The 24,707-nt window shown below is 46.7% G+C and overlaps 1 protein-coding gene across 1 annotated transcript in view; it reads left to right on the forward strand.

The window, feature by feature from the left end:
• The first annotated feature begins 5,970 nt into the window (after positions 1-5,970).
• ARHGAP45 (Rho GTPase activating protein 45) overlaps positions 5,971-24,707 on the forward strand; it is a 29,212-nt gene continuing 10,475 nt past the window's right edge. Inside the window, exons 1-15 of the mRNA XM_060784925.2 lie at positions 5,971-6,231; positions 8,178-8,321; positions 13,445-13,529; positions 13,679-13,751; positions 13,845-13,923; positions 17,049-17,186; positions 17,790-17,854; positions 18,090-18,200; positions 19,561-19,641; positions 20,569-20,775; positions 20,869-21,006; positions 22,188-22,375; positions 23,798-23,901; positions 24,202-24,288; positions 24,450-24,542. Coding sequence (XP_060640908.2) covers positions 6,009-6,231; positions 8,178-8,321; positions 13,445-13,529; positions 13,679-13,751; positions 13,845-13,923; positions 17,049-17,186; positions 17,790-17,854; positions 18,090-18,200; positions 19,561-19,641; positions 20,569-20,775; positions 20,869-21,006; positions 22,188-22,375; positions 23,798-23,901; positions 24,202-24,288; positions 24,450-24,542 — 1,816 coding nt within the window. The 5' untranslated portion in view covers positions 5,971-6,008. The remainder of the gene's footprint in view (positions 6,232-8,177; positions 8,322-13,444; positions 13,530-13,678; positions 13,752-13,844; positions 13,924-17,048; positions 17,187-17,789; positions 17,855-18,089; positions 18,201-19,560; positions 19,642-20,568; positions 20,776-20,868; positions 21,007-22,187; positions 22,376-23,797; positions 23,902-24,201; positions 24,289-24,449; positions 24,543-24,707) is intronic.

A 24,707-nucleotide genomic window follows, 5' to 3' on the forward strand; every position in this document is an offset into this window, starting at 1 on the left:
AACAGACCTCTGAAAAAAACCTCTGAGGATGCCTGCCACAGATGCAGGCGAAACGTCAGGAGAAAATACTACTGGAGCATGGCCAGACAGCCCGAAAAAAATCACAGCAACCCGATCTTGTTATGGTTTGCAAAGATCCTAGGGGTGCCTTGCATCCATCCGGTCCTGGGAGCTGTAGTTTGGCAAAGCAGGGAAAATAAGGCAGCTGGACAGCAGCGTAGGGTTTGCAGTCCTGGGAGCTGCAGTCCTGCAAGGCTTTTGGCCTTCTCTATGCGATGGAAAGAATGTGGTTTGGCGTCACTTTAATGCCCTGGAACCTGGGGAGTTGTAGTTCCTCAAAGCCATTAGCCTTCCCTATGCAGTTCGGCGTCACTTTAACGTGATGGCATCTGGGGAGTTGTAGTTCTGCAAGGCCTTTGGCCTTCCCTCTGCAGTTTGGCGTCACTTTAATGTGATGGCACCCAGGAAGTTGTATTTCTGTGAGGGCTTTGACCTTTCCTATGCAGTTCAGCGTCACTTTAATGCGATGGCATCCAGGGAGTTGTAGTTCCGCAAGGCTTTTAGCCCTCCCTCTGCAGTTTGGCGTCACTTTAATGTGATGTAATGGCACCCAGGGAGTTGTATTTCTGTGAGGGCTTTGACCTTTCCTATGCAGTTCGGCGTCACTTTAATGTGATGGCATCCAGGGAGCTGTAGTTCCGCAAGGCCTTTAGCCTTCCCTCTGCAGTTTGGCGTCACTATAATATGATGGCACCATGGGAGTTGTAGTTCCTCAAGGTCTTTGGCATTCCCTATGCAGTTTGACATCACTTTAATGTGATCATAGAATCATAGAATCAAAGAGTTGGAAGAGACCTCATGGGCCATCCAGTCCAACCCCCTGCCAAGAAGCAGGAATATTGCATTCAAATCACCCCTGACAGATGGCCATCCAACCTCTGTTTAAAAGCTTCCAAAGAAGGAGCCTCCACCACCATGGCACCATGGGAGTTGTAGTTCCTCAATGTCTTTGGCCTTCCCTCTACAGTTTGGCATCACTTTAATATGATGGCACCATGCGAGTTGTAGTTCCTCAAGGTCTTTAGCCTTCCCTATGCAGTTTGGCATCACTTTAATGTGATGACACCATGGGAGTTGTAGTTCCTCAAGGTCTTTCGCCTTCTCTCTACAGTTTGGCATCACTTTAATGCGATGACACCATGGGAGTTGTAGTTCCTCAAGGTCTTTGGCCTTCTCTCTACAGTTTGGCATCACTTTAATGCGATGGCACCATGGGAGTTGTAGTTCCTCAAGGTCTTTGGCCTTCTCTCTACAGTTTGGCATCACTTTAATGCGATGGCACCATGGGAGTTGTAGTTCCTCAAGGCCTTTAGCCTTTCCTATGCAGTTTGCATCACTTTAATGTGATGGCACCCGGGGAGTTCTAGTTCCTTAAGGCCTTTAGCCTTCCCTATGCAGTTTGGCATCACTTTAGTGCGATGGTACCCTGGGAGTTGCAGTTCAGCAAGGACTTTGGTCTTCCCTGCAGTATAGAACGAAGCCAAAAAAGGCCTCATCAAACCACAACTCCCATAATTCCAGTGCCAAGCTGCAATCCTTTTATAAAATTCTAGATGCATCCAGCGTAGGCCAAAGACCTTGCAAAACTGCAACTCCCAGGGTTCAGTCACATTCAAACAGGGCCAAAGTCCCATTCATTCTACAGGATAAAGGACTACATAGGAGGGGAAAGACTACAAACGACAAAACTGCGTCTTATTTCAAGTTGGGCGTTCCTTCAACAGCGGAGATGCATTCAACCCGCAATACAAGGTTGATGCGCCCAGAGTCTTGGTAAGCTACGCATCCCAGGCCCAGTTCCAAGGAGCATATGACAGAGAGGGTTGGGTGTCCCCACCCCTTGCAATGGGGCCTCGCATGTTATCTATTTTGCTCTCCTGGCGTCTTGACGTGCTCCAAAAGAGGAAGCCGATGGCTGTTGCTTCGGGGAGGAGAGCAAAAAAATATATTGCGGTTTCCTTCTCCTTCCGGCCGCTTTGCAGCAACCTTCGTAGGCCTGCTGTGTTGATTGCATTTTAGTTTTCAGCACTACTAACCCCCTCCCTAAAAGGAAAACAATATTGAGAAACTGCTCAGAATATCTATTCAAAGTCTCCGAGTGTTTAAGAAGGAGTGGACGGTCAAATGGCAGGGATGTTGGTCAAGCGGGTCAGCGGCAAGGGTGGCTACAGCCCATATTTGACCGGACGGCGAAGGAAAGCCCCCAAAGCTCAGGGGTCGGGTTTGGTCACCTCCCGAGCCAGCGTTTTGCTCAAGGTAGGGACAAATGGACGTTGGAGGGGCCTCTGTTGGGCGGGTTTCAGTCCTGGCCGAAGGGGTCAGACTAGATGACCTCGCTAGCCTATGAGTGCCTTTAAGGTCCTCCTCTCCGGAGACATTGACGGCACACAACAGCCGCACGTATTCCTCCTCTACTTTTTCTTGATCCCACTTCCTCTTGATTGCAATCCCGTTATTTCACCTCGATCTGGGAACTAAATGTGCATCTCCACTGTCAAACGAATGCAGTTTCAAAGCCGTGGGATCTTGGAAGTCGTAGTTGTACAGTACATGACCTTTTGAGTCCAGCTCAATGAGATTTTTTGTCATTTGGGAGTTGTAGTTGCTGGGATGTATAGTTCACCTACAATCAAAGAGCATTCTGAACTCCACCGACGATGGAATTGAACCAAACTTGATACACAGAACCCCCACGACTAATACTGGAAGGGTTTGGTGGGCATTGACCTTGAGGTTTGGAGTTATAGTTCACCTACATCCACAATGATAGATCTGGATCAAACTTGGCATATATATTCAATATGCCCAAAGGTGAACACTGGTGGAGTTTGGGGAAAAAAGACCTTGACATATGGGAGTTGTAGTTGCTGGGATTTATAGTTCACCTGCAATAAAAAGAGCATTCTGCTGCCATGACTCAAGGATATGGGATGCCAGGATTTGTAGTTTGGCAAAGCCTACCATACGGAGATGCGGTTATTCAAATAGTCTGGACCCGAACCGTTTAGGGCAGTGTTTCTCAATCTTCCTAATCCCGCGACCCCTTAATATAGTTCCTCATATTGTAGTGACCCCCAACCATAACATTATTTTCGTTGCTGCTTCATAACTGCAATTTTGCTACTGTTATGAATTGTAATGTAAATATCTGATATGCAGGATGTATTTTCACTCACTGGACCACATTTGTTACAAATACCAAATATGCCAAAATTTGAATACTGGTGGGGTTTGGAGGGTTTGATTTTTTGTCATTTGGGAGTTGTAGTTGCTGGGATTTATAGTTCACCTACAATCAAAGAGCATTCTGAACTCCACAAACAATGGAATTGAACCAAACTTGGCACACAGAACTCCCATGACCAATAGAAAATACCGGAAGGATTTGGTGAGCATTGACCTTGAGTTTGGGAGTTGTAGTTCACCTACATCCAGAGAGCATAGTGGACTCATCCAATGATGGATCTGGACCAAATTTGGCACGGATACTCAATATGGCCAAATGTGAACACTGGTGGAGTTTGGGGCAAATAGGGCTTGACATTTGGGAGTTGTAGTTGCTGGGATGTATAGTTCACCTACAATCAAAGAGCATTCTGAACTCCACCAATGATGGAATTGAACCAAACTTGATACACAGAACTCCCATGACTAACAGAAAATACTGGAAGGGTTTGGTGGGCATCAGAGGCGGCCCTAGGTAATTTTCAACAGTAAGTATTTTGGTCCCCCCCCCCCACCAATCACTGATATATATTTTGTGTTCGTCATGGGAGTTCTGTGTGCCATATTTGGTTCAATTCCATCATTGGTGGAGTTCAGAATGCTCTTTGATTGTATACTGCAAATGCTTACTTTGCGTAATGGGTTGAGCTACCCCTGGTGGGCATTGACCTTGAGGTTTGGAGTTGTAGTTCACCTACATCCACAATGATAGATCTGGATCAAACTTGGCATAAATACTCAATATGCCCAAAGGTGAACACTGATGGAGTTTGGGGAAAATAGACCTTGACATGTGGGAGTTGTAGTTCCTGGGATTTATAGTTCACCTGGCATAAAAAGAGCATTCTGAACCTCACCAATGAGAGAAGTGGGCCTGCCATCCCACACAGAACCCTCATGCCTGGAAGACCCGCACTGGCACAAGCCTCCCTCCAGCCTCTCCCTCATATGCGGACCACATTGGCATGCACTGAACACGCCTGCTCTCCGCTCCCCACTTGGAATCTCAGAATCAGCCTTCCCCTTGGCTGAGAGGCCTGCCAATCCCAGCGGAGGAGGGCTTTTGGTGGGAGGATTCGCCTTCTGTTTCCAAAAAGGAAGAGAAGGGCGGATGGCAATCTTCAGCCTTCTCTGCCAAAGTGATTCCTAAGACCAGCGAAAAAATATAGGTTTTCTGATGGTCTTTGGCGACCCCTCAGATACCCCCTTGCGACCCCCTCCAGGGGTTCTGACCCTCAGGTTGAGAAACACTGCATTGAGCCTTCGCAGTTTAAGTGGTGGCATTAAAACCACTGTGTCAACATGCCACGATTCCATACCAACAACAACAACAACAATAGACTTTATTTATTAGAAAATGTTGACCATTTCCGCTACCTTGGCAGCCACCTCTCTACCAAAGTCAACATTGACACTGAAATACAACACCGCCTGAGCTCTGCGAGCGCAGCATTTTTCCGAATGAAGCAGAGAGTGTTTGAGGACCAGGACATCCGTAGGGAGTCCAAAGTGCTTGTTTATAAAGCTATTGTCCTCCCAACCCTGCTATATGCCTGCGAAACGTGGACTGTCTACAGACGTCACATGCAACTCCTGGAATGATTCCATCAGCGATGCCTCTGGAAAATCCTGTAAATCTCTTGGGAAGGTGGACAAACGTCAGCATGCTGGAAGAAGCATTGAAGCGATGGTCCTCCACCATCAACTCCGCTGGACCGGCCACGTTGTCCGGATGCCCGACCACCGTCTCCCAAAGCAGTTGCTCTACTCCGAACTGAAGAACAGAAAACGGAATGTTGGTGGACAGGAAAAGAGATTTAAAGATGGGCTCAAAGCCAACCGTAACAACTCTGGCATAGACACTGAGAATTGAGAAGCCCTGGCCCTTGAGCACTCCAGCTGGAGTTCAGCTGTGACCAGCAGTGCTGTAGAATTTGAAGAGGCACGAATGCAGGGTGAAAGAGAGAAACGTGCCAAGAGGAAGGCGCGTCAAGCCAACCCCGACCAGACCTCCTTCCATCTGGAAACCAATGCCCTTACTGTTGGAGAAGATGCAGATCAAGAATAGGGCTCCGCAGTCACCTAAGGACCCACCAGAACACTGATCCTGGAAGACTATCCTACTCGGCCAACGAGGGTTCGCCTAAGTAATACACTATTTATATTTCGCTCCATTTCCCCAAGGGGACTCAGAACGGATTACAGTACACATATATAGGCAAACATTCAATGCCTTTTATACAGTAACAACAACAATATGCAATACAAAACAAAGGCACAGATTTCCCTTTCCATGCCCGGCGTCTGGAGGTGATGTTCAACTTTGGCCATGGGGAGGTGCTCTTGTTCAGTTTTTCCAAGCTGAGATGCCTGTTGGCACCTCCTGGTCATGTTTGCCGGCATGGCTACATGGGCACCTTTACCTTCCTGCCTATTGATCTACTCACATTGCATGTTTGGTTGGCAGAAGCTAGGGCTAACAGTGGGAGATCACCCCGATCCATGGCTTTGAACAGCTGACCTTCTGTTCAGCTAGTTTTCTGCATCCAGCTGTTTAACGGTGGCCCCAAAATGTGGAGATATGTCATAGGGGTCTGTGCAATCGTCCGGGGAGTCAGGGCTCACCCTCCACTCTTCTTGGCACTCAATTGATGGCACTTCCTAAACCTTTCTCCTTGTAGGAGCTGCCCTCAGTGGTGTCGGGCCCGGGGGACGGCACAGCAATGGTTAAGCGACCCACCAGTCTCAGCCGCCACGCCAGCGCCGCGGGGTTCCCCCTCTCTCCGGCCAAGGGACTCTCCAAAGGCCACAAAGTCCACAGCCCCGGGGACGGAGGCAGCGCAGAGGGCAGCCTGACTGACCCAGAGGACATTGCACAGCTCCTGGCAGACGTGGCCTGCTTCGCTGAGCGGCTGGAGAAGCTCAAGGACGTTGTGCTCCAAGAGGGTCAGTGCCAGCTAGCAATAGCCCTCGCCTGTTCATCCCATTCGGTTTCTCGTGGTAATGAATACTGATTGCGAGTTTTACCATTCCTTGATTGATCCCGGTTGAAAACGCATGCCTGGGTACATAAGTTAGCATTTTATAACAGCTTCAGGACTCAGATTCTAGCCACAGATTCTCACGACTCAAGTTTTGTCATCTAAAAGGCAGCTTTCTCCTTTCTCCTGCTCCCTTTTATCATTACCTGTCCTCAAAAGGGAAACTTTATCCCTTCCATCTTTGCCTTATCATCAAAATGGCAACTTTCTCCCTTCTCCAGCTCCCTTCAATCTTTGCCTATCTACAGAGGCAGCTTTCTCTCTTCTCCAGCTCCCTTCCATCATCGCCTTATCCTCTAAATGGCTATTTTCTTCCTTCTCCAACTCACATCCATCTTTCCCTTATCCTCTAAATGGCGATTTTCTCCCTTCTCCACTTCCCTTCTATCCTTGCCTGTCATCTGAAGGACAACTTTCTCCCTTCTCCAGCTCTCTTCCATCGTTGCCTGTCCTCAAAGGGAAACTTTTTCCCTTTCTCCCTTCCATCTTTGCCTTATCATCTAAAGGGCAACTTTCTCTCTTCTCCAGCTCCCTTTCAAAGTTGCCTGTCCTCAAAGGACAACTTTCTCTCTTCTCCAGCTCCCTTCCATCGTTGCCTGTCCTCAAAGGACAACTTTCTCCCTTCTCCAGCTCCCTTTCAAAGTTGCCTGTCCTAAAAGGACAACTTTCTCTCTTCTCCAGTTCCCTTCCATCGTTGCCTGTCCTCAAAGGACAACTTTCTCTCTTCTCCAGCTCCCTTTCAAAGTTGCCTGTCTTCAAAGGACAACTTTCTCTCTTCTCCAGCTCCCTTTCAAAGTTGCCTGTCCTCAAAGGACAACTTTCTCTCTTCTCCAGCTCCCTTCCATCGTTGCCTGTCCTTAAAGGACAACTTTCTCTCTTCTCCAGCTCCCTTTCAAAGTTGCCTGTCTTCAAAGGACAACTTTCTCCCTTCTCCAGCTCCCTTCCATCTTTGCCTATCTTCAGAGGCAGCTTTCTCTCTTCTCCAACTCACATCCATGTTTCCCTTATCCTCTAAATGACAACTTCCTCCCTTCTCCACTTCCCTTCTATCCTTGCCTGTCATCTAAAGGGCAACTTTCTCCCTTCTCCAGCTCCCTTCCATTGTTGCCTGTCCTCAAAGGGAAACTTTTTCCCTTTCTCCCTTCCATCTTTGCCTTATCATCTAAAGGGCAACTTTCTCTCTTCTCCAGCTCCCTTTCAAAGGACAACTTTCTCCCTTCTCCAGCTCTCTTCCATCTTTGCCTGTCTTCAGAGGCAGCTTTCTCTCTTCTCCAGCTCCCTTCCATCATCACCTTATCTTCTAAATGGCTATTTTCTCCCTTCTCCAACTCACATCCATCTTTCCCTTATCCTCTAAATGATAACTTTCTCCCTTCTCCACTTCCCTTCAATCCTTGCGTGTCATCTAAAGGGCAACTTTCTCCCTTCTCCAGCTCCCTTCCATCGTTGCCTGTCCTAAAAGCACAACTTTCTCCTTTCAACTCCAGCCTTGGCCTAATCCCCTAAATGACAACTTTCCCCCTTCTCCAGCTCCCTTCTATCTTTGCCTGTCATCTAAAAGGCAACATTCTCCCTTCTCCAACTCCCATCTTTGCCTTATCCTCTAAGTGACAACTTTCTCCCTTCTCCAGTTCCCGTCTATTTTTGTCTGTAATCTAATGGGCAACATTCTCCCTTCTCCAGCTCCCTTCCATCTTTGCTTGTCCTCTGAAGGGCTGTAGTAAAAGTGAGATGCAGACCTTCCAATTGTCGTCGTCATTCCCCAAAGTCCTGACACTTCTCTGCCCAAGAGTGCTGGGGCCTCACTGAACTGCAACTCCCAACCATGTTTGCGCTTCTGTTTGGTGGCAGATGGGGTGGAATCCCGGCGGCCCGTGGCCCACGAATGCCTCGGGGAAGCCCTGCGGATCCTCCGGCAGATTATCAGCAAATACCCACTGCTCAACACCCTGGAGACGCTGACCGCCGCTGGAACGCTCATCTCTAAAGTCAAAGGTCAGTGGGGCCGCTGGTTCTTTCCGTTCTGCTGGGGAACTAGAACTCCCAGGAGTATCGACTGGGAGACAGTGAAAAGGGAAACATTGGGGGTGAGTTGGGTGCCCAAAATCTGTGCCCAAACAAGAAAGAGATCCCGAATAGATTACTGCAATGTGCTCTACGTGGGGCTGCCCTTGAAGACTGTTCGGAAATTGCAATTAGTCCAACGAGTGGCAGCTAGATTACGCACCGGAACGTCATACAGGGAGCATACCACCCCCCTGCTGTGCCAGCTCCACTGGCTGCCGATCCAATTCCGAGTATAATTCAAAGTGCTGGTCTTGACCTATAAAACCCTATATGGCTCCAGTCCAGCGTACCTGTCCAGATGTATCTCCTTCTATTTATTTTATTTATTTCAGGCACTTCTACCCCGTCCTTCTCAACCTCCTAGGGGGGGACTCAGGGCGGCTTACAACCGGCACAATTCGATGCCAACAATTCAACAGATAAAATACATAACAACAAATAACCACAAGTTAAAACATCCAATTAATATAATAACAACTAAAAGCCAATCTAGTGACCAACGTTCACCGAGTTCTAAAATCCGTAAGTCTATTCAGCATTACCATAGTCCTTTCCAAATTCTAGTCGTCATTACCTTGTCAGTCTGCCAGATTACCCAAAGGCCTGGTCCCATATCCATGTTTTCAGCTTCCTTCTGAAGGAGAGAAGGGATGTTGATGACTTAATTTCGCCGGGAAGTGAGTTCCACAGGCGAAGGGCCACCACCGAGAAGGCCCTGCTCCTCGTCCCCACCAGCCTCACTTTTGATAGAGGCGGGGCCGAGAGCAGGGCCTCCCCAGAAGATCTTAAGCTCCGAGGTGGGGCATAGAAGGAGATACGTTCGGACAGGTACACTGGGCCGGAGCCGTATAGGGTTTTATAGGTCAAAACCAGCACTTTGAATTGTGCTCGGAACTGGATTGGCAGCCAGTGGAGCTGACACAACAGAGGGGTGGCATGCTCCCAGTATGACGCTCCGGTGATTAATCTAGCTGCCGCCCGTTGGACTAATTGAAGTTTCCGAACAGTTTTCAAAGGCAACCCCACGTAGAGCGCATTGCAGTAATCTATTCGGGATGTAACAAGAGCGTGGACCACTGTGGCCAAGTCAGACTTCCCAAGGTATGGGCGCAACTGGCGCACAAGTTTTAATTGTGCAAAAGCTCTCCCGGCCACCGCACGTCCCACCTCGGAGCTTAAGATCTTCTGGGGAGACCCTTCTCTCGGCCCCGCCTTTGTCTCAAACACGCTTGGCGGGGACGAGGGACGGGGCCTTCTCGGTGGTGGCCCCCCGCCTGTGGAATTTGCTCCTGGGGGAAATTAGGTCATTGTCATCACTCCTCACCTTTAGAAAAAAGGTTAAAATGTGGCCTTCGGGCAATCAGGTTAAAGGACAATCGATAATGTTGACTATGGCATGGAAGAGGATTTGGATAAGTTAAGCAGAGTAATCATTAGTAGATGGCTAGCTAAACAACCACCAGACGGGCAATAGCTAATCAGAGTGTAAGTATACTGTTTTAATCTTTATTTATTAATGTTCATGTTTAATTGTTATAATTGTTATTCTGTATTTTATGATGCGGCATTGAATTACTGCCAATTGTAAGCCGCCCTGAGTCCCCCCAAAGGTTGAGAAAGGCGGGGTAAAAATGTTCGAAATAAATAAAATAAATAAATTTGGGTCCTCCAGGTGAGATGCTTTATCAGTTGTCCTTGCATTTCGGATATACGCCACGTTAGCCCTGCGGGGAGGGACAACAATTGTACCATCTTGGTAACACACTTGTACCATCTTGGTAAACAATAAGTGGATTCAAAGAGGAAGGGAGAAAGGAAGAAGCTGTCAAGTTTCGCTCCGCGCAGCCCAAAACATTTGTTCTCAGCTTCCTGCATCAGGAACCGCAGACATGAGTCTTAAAACGTCATCACACTAGAGAAAAAAAATCCACTTAAAATCCAGTTTCTGCCTCCTGCAGAATTCTGGGGTTTGTAGCTTAGTGAAGCTGTTAAAGGCTTCTCGCTAAACTACAAAGCCCAGAATTCTGCAGGAGGCAACAACCGGATTTTAAGTGAATTATTTTCCCTAGTGTGACGACATAGTAAGAAGCAGGGTAATGCTTTTCCACCGCATTCCAAATTTTGGATGACTTTCCCCGTTTTCAGCTCCTGCAACACAATTTAGAGCAGTGTTTCTCAACCTTCCTTATGCCGCGACCCCTTAATACAGTTTCTCATGTTGAGGTGACCCCCAAACATAACATGATTTCCGTTGCTACTTCACAACTGTAATTTTGCTATGGTTATGAATAATAGAATCACAGTTGGAAGAGACCTCATGGGCCATCCAGTCCAACCCCCTGCCAAGAAGCAGGAATATTGCATTCAAATCACCCCTGACAGATGGCCATCCAGCCTCTGTTTAAAAGCCTCCAAAGAAGGAGCCTCCACCACACTCCGGGGCAGAGAGTTCCACTGCTGAACAGCTCTCACAGTCAGGAAGTTGTTCCTAATCGTAATGTCAATATCTGATATGCGTGATATGCGGGATGTATTTTCATTCACTGGACCAAATTGGGCACAAATACCCGATGCACCCAAATTTGAATACTGGTGGGGTTGGCGGGAGGGTTTCTCATTTGGGAGTTGTAGTTACTGGGATTTATAGTTCACCTACAGTCAAAGAGCATTCTGAACTCCACAAACAATGGAATTGAACCAAACTTCCCACACAGAACTCCCACGACCAACAGAAAATACTGGGAGAGTTTTGTGGGCATCGACATCTACTAAACCAAGGAGGGATCATCACTCAAAAAATTGACTTTGTCATTTGGGAGTTGTAGTTGCTGGGATTTATAGTTCACCTACAATCAAAGAGCATTCTGCACTCCATCAATGATGGAATTGAACCAAATGTGGCACACAGGACTCCCATGATCAACAGAAAACAATGGTGGGCATTGACCTTGAGTTTGGGAGTTGTAGTTCACCTACATCCAGAGAGCACTGTGGACTTGAACAATGATGGATTTGGACCAAACTTGGCACAAATACTTAATATGCACAAATATGAACACTGGTGGAGTTTGGGGAAAATAGACCTTGATGTTTGGGAGTTGTAGTTACTGGGATTTATAGTTCACCTATAATCAAAGAGCATTCTGAACCCCACCAATGATAGAATTGGACCAAACTTCCCACACAGAACCCCCCTGCCTTGAAGGGAATAGCTGGCGTGAGACTCCCTCCAGCTTCACACGCTTTCCCTCGCCCGCACATGCGCACCATGCTGCCATACCCAGAGTACGCCTGCTCTCCCCTCCCTCGCTTAGAGTCTCAGAAACAGCCCTTCCCTTGACTGAGAGGCTGGCCAATCACAACGGAGGAGGGCTTTTGGTGGGAGGATTCGCCCTCTGTTTCCAAAAAGGAAGAGAAGGACAGGTTGAGAGAGCTTCAACCTTCTCTGCCAAAGTGGTTCCTAAGACCATCAGAAATATATGTTTTCTTGTGGTCTTTGGCGACCCCTCTGAAACCCCCTCATGACCCCCCTCTCCAGGGGCACTGACCCCCAAGTTGAGAAACATTGATTTAGGAGAGCCGTGCTCCAATATTTTCTTTTACCCCCTCCTTTTTTCAGGACACTTTGAACCTGATGAGCTACCGCATCATTACACAATGCCTGCCATTTATTAAGATCCAATTTTAATATTTAATTCTCCTATTAATACATAATTTTAATTCTCTGCAGTCAATTAAGCTCTAATGTTAAGTCCATTCAGCATGGGCTTCTGCAACATGAATTGGAAAATTCCTGCTCCAGATAGGTTTTTTGTTCCTTAGAACCCAATGAGCTTCCACATCATTATGTAATAGTTCCTGCAAACTATTAATATGAAACCACTGCTTTTTGCTCAAGTGGTCCCAATATTCTTGCTAAATATTGAATCAAAACACGGAAGGAAGCTTTTAATTAGAAATACAGGAGCCCCCAACTATGTCCAACGTTTATTAAGATCCAATTTTAATATTTAATCAGTCTATTAACACATAATTTTAATTCTCTGCATTCGATTAAGCTCTAATGTTTACTCCATTCAGCAAGGGCTCCTGCAATGTGAATTGGAAAATTCCTGCTCCGGATATGTTTTTCGTTCCTTTTTAGGATACTTTGAACCCAATGAGCTTCCACATCGTTATGTAATAGTTCCTGCAAACTATTAATATGAAACCACTGCTTTTTGTTCAAGAAGCTGCAATATTCTTGCTAAATATTGAATCAAAACACCGAAGGAAGCTTTTAATTAGAAATACAGGAGACCCAAACTACCAACGTTTATTAAGATCCAGTTTTAATATTTAATCAGTCTATTAACACATAATTTTAATTCTCTGCATTCGATTAAGCTCTAATGTTTACTCCATTCAGCAAGGGCTCCTGCAATGTGAATTGGAAAATTCCTGTTCCGGATATGTTTTTCCTTCCTTTTTAGGACACTTTGAAACCAATGAGCTTCCACATCATTATGTAATAGTTCCTGAAAACTATTAATATGAAACCACTGCTTTGTGCTCAAGTGGTCCCAATATTCTTGCTAAATATTGAATCAAAACACCGAAGGAAGCTTTTAATTAGAAATACAGGAGCCCCCAACTATGTCTAACGCTTATTAAGATCCAATTTTAATATTTAATCAGTCTATTAACACATAATTTTAATTCTCTGCAGTCGATTAAGCTCTAATGTTTACTCCATTCAGCGTGGGCTTCTGCAATGTGAATTGGAAAATTCCTGCTCCAGATAGGTTTTTCCTGCCTTTTTAGGACACTTTGAAACCAGTGAGCTTCCACATCATTATGTAATAGTTCCTGAAAACTATTAATATGAAACCACTGATTTTTGTTCAAGAAGCTGCAATATACTTGCTGAAAATTGAATCAGAACACCGAAGGAAGCTTTTAATTAGAAATACAGGAGCCCCCAACTATGTCCAATGGTGCTGGGTATTGAGACTTGGTTTCGGGGAGCGAGAAATATCCTTTCTCCTTCTTTCCCTCGCGTTCCGTCCCAGGTTTCCATTACGAAAACAACAACGAAGCTGAGAAAAGGGAATTCGAGAAGGCCGTGGAAATGATTGCCGTTTCCTTCAGCAGCACGTAAGCGAACAGCTGGATGGAAATGCCTTTAAGAAAAGGGTTCCGCGAGGCCATCCAGTCCCTCCTTGCTGCACTGTTCCCCAAAAGGATAGGGAGGTGCCAAAGTCACAAAACTTCCTGACTTTGGCTCCTCTTTCTGGACTTTTTAGAGTTTCCGAATTCCTCATGGGCGAAGTCGACTGCAGCACCATCCTCTCCATACCGCCCAGTGATGCGAACCAGGTAAGCGACACCCCACCCCCATTTTGCATCCCGAATCAACACATGCCGCCATCCTGGGTTAAAGGAAACATGGATACGTTTTCTTATTTCCAGTCAATGGAAAACCTGTATGGTGGGATCCCTGGCCAAGGCACAGAAATAATGTCTGACCGCTCCGAAGACTTCAGTTCGCGTAAGTCTAGTTATTTGAGGACCTAATGATGCCGAAAGAGAGAACACTTCCCTATACATTTGTATCTACTGTTGTTGGAACCACTGCCCGTTTGCTTTCCCCCTTCTCCAGCTCACAATGACACCAGGGGGTCTTTGTGGCTCTTTCTTTCCTTCCTCATACTTTTTCTCCCCTTTTGTTCTCCTTTCCTTCCCTTTCTCTTCTTTCTCTTTCCTTCTTCCCTCTTTTCTTTCTCCTCCTTCCCTCCCTCCTTTTCTTTCTTCTTCTCCTTCCCCCCTTCTCTTATTCTTTCTTTCTTGTCTTTTTCTCATTTCTTTCTCCCTTCCCCTACATACACATTTATTTATTTCCTATATTTATACCCCGCCCTTCTCCCCACCGACACGTCACCTAGCAGCAGCCACCACTTCACTCTTACTTTCCCAGTGATGTCACAGAGGGCCACTTCACCCAGCTAACCCAGTAACATCACAGGGGATCACTTCATCTAGCAACAGCCAACCCCACACTTCGTAACAGCCAACCCAGTAACATCACAGAGGGACACTTCACCCAGCCAATCCTTCACCTAGCTAATCCAGTAACATCACAGAAGACCACTTCACCTAGCAACAACCAACCCTACACTTCACAACAGCCAATCCAATAACATCACAGAGGGCCACTTCACCTAGCAGCAGCCAATCAGTAACATCACAAAGGGCCACTTCACCTAGCCAATCCTTCACCTAGCAACAGCTAATCCAGTAACATCACAGAGGGCCACTTCACCTAGCTAATCCTTCACCTAGCAACAGCTAATCCAGTAACATCACAGAGGACTGCTTCACCTAGCAACAACCAACCCTACACTTTGCAACAGGCAATTCAGTAACATCACAGAGGGCCACTTCACCTAGCAGCAGCCAATCAGTAACATCACAGAGGGACACTTCACCCAGTCAATCCTTGATCTAGCTAATCCAATAACATCACAGAGGACCACTTCACCTAGCAACAACCAACCCTACACTTCGCAACAGCCAATCCAATAACATCACGGAGGGCCACTTCACCTAGCAGCAGCCAATCAGTAACATCACAGAGGGACACTTCACCTAGTTAATCCTTCACCTAGCAACAGCTAATCCAGTAACATCACAGAGGGCCACTTCACCTAGCAACAACCAACCCCACACCTTGCAACAGCCAATTCAGTAACATCACAGAGGGCCACTTCACCTAGCAGCAGCCAATCAGTAACATCACAGAGGGACACTTCACCCAGTCAATCCTTGATCTAGCTAATCCAATAACATCACAGAGGACCACTTCACCTAGCAACAACCAACCCCACACTTCGCAACAGCCAATTCAGTAACATCACAGAGGGCCACTTCACCTAGCAGCAGCCAATCAGTAACATCACAAAGGGCCACTTCACCCAGCCAATCCTTCACCTAACAACAGCTAATCCAGTAACATCACAGAAGACCACTTCACCTAGCAACAACCAACCCCACACTTCGCAACAGCCAATTCAGTAACATCACAGAGGGCCACTTCACCTAGCAGCAGCCAATCAGTAACATCACAAAGGGCCACTTCACCTAGTTAATCCTTCACCTAGCAACAGCTAATCCAGTAACATCACAGAGGGCCACTTCACCTAGCAACAACCAACCCTACACTTTGCAACAGCCAATTCAGTAACATCACAGAGGGCCACTTCACCTAGCAGCAGCCAATCAGTAACATCACAGAGGGACACTTCACCCAGTCAATCCTTGATCTAGCTAATCCAATAACATCACAGAGGACCACTTCACCTAGCAACAACCAACCCTACACTTCGCAACAGCCAATCCAATAACATCACGGAGGGCCACTTCACCTAGCAGCAACCAATCAGTAACATCACAAAGGGCCACTTCACCTAGTTAATCCTTCACCTAGCAACAGCTAATCCAGTAACATCACAGAGGGCCACTTCACCTAGCAACAACCAACCCTACACTTTGCAACAGCCAATTCAGTAACATCACAGAGGGCCACTTCACCTAGCAGCAGCCAATCAGTAACATCACAGAGGGACACTTCACCCAGTCAATCCTTGATCTAGCTAATCCAGTAACATCACAGAGGACCACTTCACCTAGCAACAACCAACCCTACACTTCGCAACAGCCAATCCAGTAACATCACGGAGGGCCACTTCACCTAGCAGCAGCCAATCAGTAACATCACAAAAGGCCACTTCACCCAGCCAATCCTTCACCTAGCAACAGCTAATCCAGTAACATCACAGAGTGCCACTTCACCTAGCAACAACCAACCCCACACCTTGCAACAGCCAATTCAGTAACATCACAGAGGGCCACTTCACCTAGCAGCAGCCAATCAGTAACATCACAAAGGACCACTTCACCCAGCCAATCCTTCACCTAGCAACAGCTAATCCAGTAACATCACAGAGGACCACTTCACCTAGCAACAACCAACCCTACACTTTGCAACAGCCAATCAGTAACATAACAAAGGGCCACTTCACCTAGCCAGTCCTTCACCTAGCAATAGCTAATCCAGTAACATCACAGAGGGCCACTTCACCTAGCTAATCCTTCACCTAGCAATAGCTAAGCCAGTACCATCACAGAGGGCCACTTCACCTAGCAACAACCAACCCTACATTTCGCAACAGCCAATTCAGTAACATCACAGAGGGCCACTTCACCTAGCAGCAGCCAATCAGTAACATCACAAAGGGCCACTTCACCCAACCAATCCTTCACCTAACAATAGCTAATCCAGTAACATCACAGAGGGCCACTTCACCTAGCAACAACCAACCCTACACTTTACCACAGTCAATCCAGTAGTATTACAGAGGACCACTTCACCTGGCAACAACCAACCCTACGCTTCACCACAGCCAATCAAGTGACACCCCAGAGGGCCACTTCACCTAACAGCAGACTTTGTGGGGCAAACGGACAGACAAACCAAGAGACATGGATTCTTCACCTTCCATATATAGACAGAAGAATGGAACGGGAAAGTTAAATGATGGGTTATTTCCGGTCCAAAATGAAAATGCTCAGGGTTTGTATGACTTATGCGGTTTCTTCCCAATGCCTCCTTTGCAGTCCGCCTGTCAGCCGAAGAGGTGGACGTCCTCCTCCAAAAGTGCGAGGGAGGGATGGCCTTTGCCCTGAAGTACGCCAAGAACATCTCCAAATACATGAAGGATCTCATTTACTACTTGGAGAAGAGGACGACTCTGGGTGAGGAAAGGCGGCGGCGGGGAGCCCTCAGTCTAAAACACACAGTTCACTTTGATACAGCCCCATATTTTGAATACTTTTATACAAAGCTTGTATGCATCAAGCCACTGGAAAGCAAAGGCGACACTCGGCCATCTGCTCCAAAGTTTGGATTTTGGAGTCCAATTGCTCCGAAGGGCTCCTGCACCATGAATTGGGAGATTCCTACTCTGTATATTATTGTTTGTTTAATTTTTGGGGACACTTTTGACACCAATGAGTTTCCACACCATAATGCAAAAGTGTCTGCAATCTGTTAAGATCCAATTTTAATGCTTACTCAGAAGGAGGTCGAATCAGCAAGAGCTCGTGCAACATGAATTGGAAGATTACTACTCTGGGTGTGTGTTATTGTTTTTGTTTGGGCTTTTTTCCTTTTCAGGACACTTTGGCACTGACAACTTTCCTCATAGTTCCTGTAGTTTATTAATATGTAATTATTTCTCCCAACAACTGAAACATAAATAGCAAAGGAAGCTTTTAATTAAAAATACAATAGCCCACGACTCTCTTACTATACAAGTCGTTGGGACAAATGGTCCTGTTTCTCCCTTTTTTCCACAGAGATGGAGTTTGCCAAAGGGCTCCAAAAGATGGCAAATACCTGCAAGCAGACCATAACGCAGGAGGTATGGCGGCGAGATGAAAGAGGGACACAACTAATAATAATAATAATAATAATAATAATAATAATAATAATACATCACAAAGTCCTAGATGCTTGGGAAGTGTTCGACTTGTGATTTTGTGATACGAAATCCAGCATATAGATCTCATTTGCTGTGACATACTGTGCTTTTGTGTCAATAATAATAATAGTAATAATAGTAATCATCATCATCATCATTGCCCCTGGTCTTGCAGCCCCACATGCCGTTTCTTTCAATCTATTCGTTGGCGCTGGAACAAGACACCGAATATGCTGTGAGCTCCCTCCATGCCTCTGTCACTTTGCGGATGGAGACGTTCTTGCAAGTAAGGAGTAACATTCATATTTATTATCTACTACCTTGGGTACTCGGCGTTGCCCAGGTTACTTGAAAAAGTCGGTTTTTAATTGTCCAAAATGCATAAGATTGTGGGTGAACTACAACTCATATCATGTCAGGTTAACCCCCTGAAACTCCATCAGTACTTAACGTTTGTGATGTTGGGCCAATTTGCTCTAGTTGCATCATCAGTGGGGTTCAGTGTGCAATTTGGCTACATGGTAAACTACAACTCCCACTATAGTGAGTCAGTCCCTTCAAACCGATCCAGTAGGTTGAGGTAGTTATGGGAGTTCTGCGTGTCAAGTTTGATCATCGTTTCTCTGGTTGTGGGTGAACTACAACTCCCAGAAAGAAAGGTCAGCCCCCCCCCCCAACCCCCAAGTAATCAAATTTCAGCATATCGGGTCTGTGTGCCAATATTGGTCCAGATCTATCAGTGTTTGGGTTCACAGTGCGCTCTGGATGTAGGTGAACTACAACTCCCCCAAACCAAGGTGAATTTTCCCCAAAGACCTCCAGTATTTCTTACTGGTCACGGGGGCTCTGTGTGCCAAGTTTAGTCCAATTCCATCTTTGGTGGAATTCAGAGTGGTCATTGATTGCATGTGAACTATAAATTCCAGTACCTACAACTCCAAAATGTCCAGGCCAATTCATCTCCAAACCCATCAGTATTCAAATTTGGGCATATTGGGTATGCATGCCAAGTTTGGTCCAGATCCATCATTGTTTGCGTTCATAGTGCGCTCTGGATGTAGGTGAACTACAACTCCTATAAATCCCTCGAAAGACCTCCAGTATTTTTGTTGGTCACAGGGGTTCTGTGTGCCAAGTTAGTTCCAAGTCCATCACTGGTGGAGTTCAGAGTGTATCTAGATTGCAGGTGAACTATACATCCCAGAATCTACAACTCCTATAAATCATGGTGAATTCTCCCCCAAAACTCTCTAGTATGTTCAGTTGCTAATCAATTCCTTTATTTCCTGTGTGCCATAGAAAAGAATAGGAAAGGATTAAGGGAGAGGCAGTGGCTGGGGTCATGCAAATTCCACACTAATGGAGAGTGTCAGAAACACTGGGATGTCTGTGGTGGAGGAAACACATAAAATCCAGGATGACATTGTTCCCGTATGAAAGCCTTCCGTTGGGTAGTGGGGAGTGTGGTGTTCGTGGAGGACATTGGCAGTGCTCTTGGACATGTTCATGGTACTCACTATAACCTGCAATGTCATTGGAGGGAGGGCCATTGGTGTCTCCTGAGTGGTGGGAGGAAGGAGCTTGTCTGTGTAAGTGGTTTTGCAGGGAAGTTGTTGGAATGATTGGGACTCATATCTTTATTGCAGCCACTGCAAACGAGGCGCCTGGAGCACGAAAAGCGTCGGAAGGAGATCAAGGAGCAATGGGGCCGAGCCCAACGGAAACTGGTGGGGCATTTGGGGAGGTGGTTGTTACCATAGATCTAGGATGGAATAGTCCAAAAATGAAATGGGGATCAATTGGGAGGAGTGTTGAAGACCCGGGTTCGCCAACTTCCTTCCAAAGATGGAAGTGAGCTGGAGAAGGGAGAAAGTTACCTGTTTATGACAGGCAAAAATGAAAGGGAGCTGGAGAAAGGAGAAAGTTGTCATTTAGAGGACAGGCAAAGATGGAAGTGAGCTGGAGAAGGAAGAAAGTTACCTGTTTAGAACAGGCAAAGATGAAAGGGAGCTGGAGAAGGAAGGAAGTTACCTGTTTAGAACAGGCAAAGATGGAAGGGAACTGGAGAAGGAAGGAAGTTACCTGTTTAGAACAGGCAAAGATGAAAGGGAGCTGGAGAAGGAAGGAAGTTACCTGTTTAGAACAGGCAAAGATGGAAGGGAACTGGAGAAGGAGGAAAGTTGTCATTTAGAGGATAGGGCAAAGATAGAAGGGAGATGGGAGAAGGGAGAAAGTTGCCTGATACAACAGGCAAAGATGGAAGGGAGCGGGAGAAAGGTGCCCTTTAGAGTACAGGCAAAGATGGAAGGGAGCTGGAGAAGAAAGAAAGTTGCGCGTTTAGGACAAGCAAAGATGGAAGCTGGGGAAGGGAGAAAGTTGCCCATTTAGGACAGGCAAAGATGGAAGGGAGCTGGAGAGGGGAGAAAGTTGTCATTTAGAGTGTAAGTCAAAGATAGAAAGGAGCTAGAGTAGGGAGAAAGTTGCCCATTAGAGGACAGGCAAAGGTGGAAGGGAGCTAGAAAGGGGAGAACGGATAGGAAATGATGGAAAGGGGCTGGAGAAGGGAGTATGTTGCCCTTTGCCTGTTCTCTAGACTCCCAGGCTAGTTTTCATAGGTTTTGAGGACCCAACTTGGGTGTATTTCTTCTTCCCAGCAAGAGGCCGAAAACAATTTGCGGAAAGCCAAGCAGGTCTACATGCAGCGCTCAGAGGAGAGCGAAAAGGCCAAAAATGTGACAGCCAAAGCCGAGGAGGAGCAAATGGGGTCTGGGGTTGGGGGAAGCAGCGTTGGAGGGACCGGAGCTGTCACCAACAAGGCCCTGGAGAAGAAGCGGCGGCTGGAGGAAGAAGCCAGGAACAAGGCCAGTTCATATGTTGGGGGAAGCGGGTAGGGGACAACTATGTGGTCTTTATGAGTAGGATTTCACCCTACATCTTTGGGGTGCCTTTTCCAGGCCGAGGAAGCCATGGCAACGTACCGGACATGCATTGCCGATGCCAACACGCAGCGGCAGGAATTGGAGGACACCAAAGTCACGTCGCTGAGGCAGATCCATGAAGTGGTCAAACAGAGCGACCAGATCATCAAGTCGGTATGTCCGAGAATCGATCAGAGAGCGAACCATCTATATTTGAACGCCAAACTGCGATAATACAATGCTATGGAATCCAAGGACACTCTTGACACTCTTTTGGCCGATGTTGAACATCAGAGCTTTTGCCCTTTGAACCAGTTGAAGCCAACTGAGGACAAAGGCGGGAGGAAGCCAAATGACACCAAATTGGGAGGGATAGCCAATAGTCCAGAGGACAGGAGCAGAATTCAAAACGATCTTGACAGATTAGAGAGATGGGCCAAAACTAACAAAATGAAGTTCAACAGGGACAAATGCAAGATACTCCACTTAGGCAGAAAAAATGAAATGCAAAGATACAGAATGGGGGACGCCTGGCTCGAGAGCAGTACGTGTGAAAAAGATCTTGGAGTCCTCGTGGACAACAAGTTAAACATGAGCCAACAATGTGATGTGGCAGCAAAAAAAGCCAATGGGATTTTGGCCTGCATCAATAGGAGCATAGTGTCTAGATCTAAGGAAGTAATGCTACCCCTCTATTCTGCTTTGGTTAGACCACATCTGGAATACTGTGTCCAATTCTGGGCACCACAATTCAAGAGAGATATTGACAAGCTGGAATGTATCCAGAGGAGGGCGACTAAAATGATCAAGGGTCTGGAGAACAAGCCCTATGAGGAGCAGCTTAGGGAACTGGGCATGTTTAGCCTGAAGAAGAGAAGGCTGAGAGGAGATATGATAGCCATGTATAAATATGTGGGAGGAAGCCACAGGGAGGAGGGAGCAAGCTTGTTTTCTGCTTCCTTGGAGACTAGGACGCGGAACAATGGCTTCAAACTACAAGAGAGGAGATTCCATCTGAACATTAGGAAGAACTTCCTGACTGTGAGAGCCGTTCAGCAGTGGAACTCTCTGCCCCGGAGTGTGGTGGAGGCTCCTTCTTTGGAAGCTTTTAAGCAGAGGCTGGATGGCCATTTGTCAGGGGTGATTTGAATGCAATATTCCTGCTTCTTGGCAGGGGGTTGGACTGGATGGCCCATGAGGTCTCTTCCAACTCTTTGATTCTATGATTCTATGATTCTATGATTCTAAGCGAAGGAAACCTTAGGGGGATGGAAAGGCAGATGAGTAATGGGTGTCAATACCAGCACATGTCTCGCCTTTTTCTTCCATTAACATCTCTTTTCTTGTTTCTGCAGGCCACCATTTCGTTCTATCAAACCATGCACATGCAGACAGCGCCGCTGCCTGTCTACTACCAGACGCTGTGCGAAAGCAGTAAGCTCTACGACCCGGGTCAGCAGTACGCATCCCACGTCAAGCGGCTGCAGCGGGAAGACGAGCCGGAGATGCAGTACGACTTTGAGCCCTACGTTTCCCACAACTGGTATGAGTTGCGAACCCCACACCAGCCATTCTTTCTGGGCCTCAGCCTCTCGCAAGCATGAGGGTTTGCAGATCTCAGGATAGAGCCCCAAAACGATTGCAAAATTAATGCGGTTCGACGCCAGTGGCTACAAAAGGTGAAGGTCTTTGTGTAAGATTACCATTCCCAGGAATGAGCAAAAAAGCGCACTCATTCTGCAGGATAGATACACACTTATTGCAATCATTTCGTAAGGTTTTCTTGGATGCGGAAGACCCCAAAAGGACATTTTGGATAGTTCCAAAATAGATTGAAATCAACTCCCAGGACTCTGCAGCAATGAGTCGGTGGCGTCAAAAGCGCACTTATTCTGCAGGATAGATGCACGCTTACTGCGATCATTTCGTAGGGGTTTTTTTGGATGGGACCCCAAAAGATCATTATTTTGGATAGTTCGAAAATAGATTAAAATCAGCTCCCGGGACTCTGCAGCAATGAGCCGGTGGCATCAAAAGTGCACTTATTTTGCAGGATAGATGCACTCTTATTGCGATCATTTCGTAGGGGTTTTTTTGGATGAGACCCCAAAAAGATCATTATTTTGGATAGTTCCAAAACAGATTGAAAACAACTCCCAGGCCTCTGCAGCAATGAGCCAGTGGCATCAAAAGCACTCTTATTCTGCAGGATAGATGCACGCTTATTGCATTTCGTAGGGGGGTTTTTTTTGGATGAGACCCCAAAAAGATCATTATTTTGAATAGTTCCAAAATAGATTGAAATCAGCTCCCAGGACTCTGCAGCAATGAGCCAGTGGCGTCAAAAGCGAACTTATTCTGCAGGATAGATGCACACTTATTGCAATCATTTCGTAAGGTTTTCTTGGATGACGAAGACCCCAAAAGGACATTTTGGATAGTTCCAAAATAGATTGAAATCAACTCCCAGGACTCTGCAGCAATGAGCCGGTGGCATCAAAAGCACACTTATTCTGCAGGATAGACGCACACTTATTGTGATAATTTCATAAGGTTTTTTTGGATGGGACCCCAAAATATCATTATTTTGGATAGTTCCAAAATAGATTGAAATCAGCTCCCAGGACTCTGTAGCAATGAGCTAGTGGTGTCAAAAGTGCACTCATTCTGCAGGATAGATGCCTGCTTATTTTGTAGGATTTTCTTGGATGAGAAAGTTCCCAAAGGGTTGTTTTGGATAGTTCCAAAATAGATTGAAATCAACTCCCAGGACTCTGTAGCATTGAGAAAGTGGCATCCAAAGCACACTCATTCTGCAGGATAGATGCGCACTTATTGTGATCATTTCGTAGGATATTCTTGGATGAGGAAGACCCCGAAAGCTCATTTTGGATAGTTCCAGAATCCGTCAGCACATACACAGCAATGGTTTTTGAGATCTGTCCATGGCTCTTTCCTGTGACAGGTCTCCAATTGGACGGACGCGGAAAGGTAGCTGCAACGCCAGCGAATTTGCACCAGGAAGCGGCACAGATGTGGCTGGCAGTGGCAAAGATGGGGAACGGCGAGGTGAGCCAGCGACATTACAGCTTGAAGTGCTCTTAAATGCCCCTTCCAAGGCTAGCATTTTGGGCCTTGACCTTGCCACTGTGGGACTTGGGGCATTTGGGAACTCTGCTTCCCATCATGCCGATTTGGGGGTGACGGGAGTTCTTGGCTGGAATCGAGCGGCTGTTGAGGCAAATGATGCTGTTTCTTGGATGCCTCTGCAAAGGTGGCCTGCATCAGCTTAGGAGGGGGAAATGTGGCTTCCTGTAGTCCTGGGAGTTACAGTTTTCTAATCGCAACACTTGTGCTTGGCCTCTCCAGGTGGACGAGGCCACCAGGTGCACAAATCCTGGCCGACGGTCATTGCAGAGACCAAGGACCACCCAGAATCCACTGCTGGTAGCTCAGGTAGATACAGTCCACTTGAATCATGTTGTCTTTGAACTACACTGTGATTGAATGCAACTTGATGCCACTTTATTGCTGTCCGATCTGAAGAGTTGTTATTTCGAACCTCATCCCCGCCAAGGTTTTATTTGACTTAACTCTGGGGTTGCTTTCTTGGGCAGGCGAGTTTCCAGCCAAGTTCCCAGCAATACCTTCGAACGGATCTTTCTCCCCCGGCGAAGAGTCAGACGGAAACTCCCCGTCGTTCGAGCAAAGTGAGTATGGTGGATGTCATCTGTCGGGGGTGTTTTGATGATGCTTTTCCTGCCTGGCCTGAGGTTGGACTAGATGGCTCCTGTGGTCTCCTCCAACTCTATGCTACTATGTTGCCAAGTTTCTGAAAGGAGGAATGAATCCTCTGCAGTCCCATTTTCCTAGCT

Source organism: Anolis sagrei, chromosome X (genome assembly GCF_037176765.1).
Source record: "Anolis sagrei isolate rAnoSag1 chromosome X, rAnoSag1.mat, whole genome shotgun sequence".
Taxonomy (NCBI): domain Eukaryota; kingdom Metazoa; phylum Chordata; class Lepidosauria; order Squamata; family Dactyloidae; genus Anolis; species Anolis sagrei.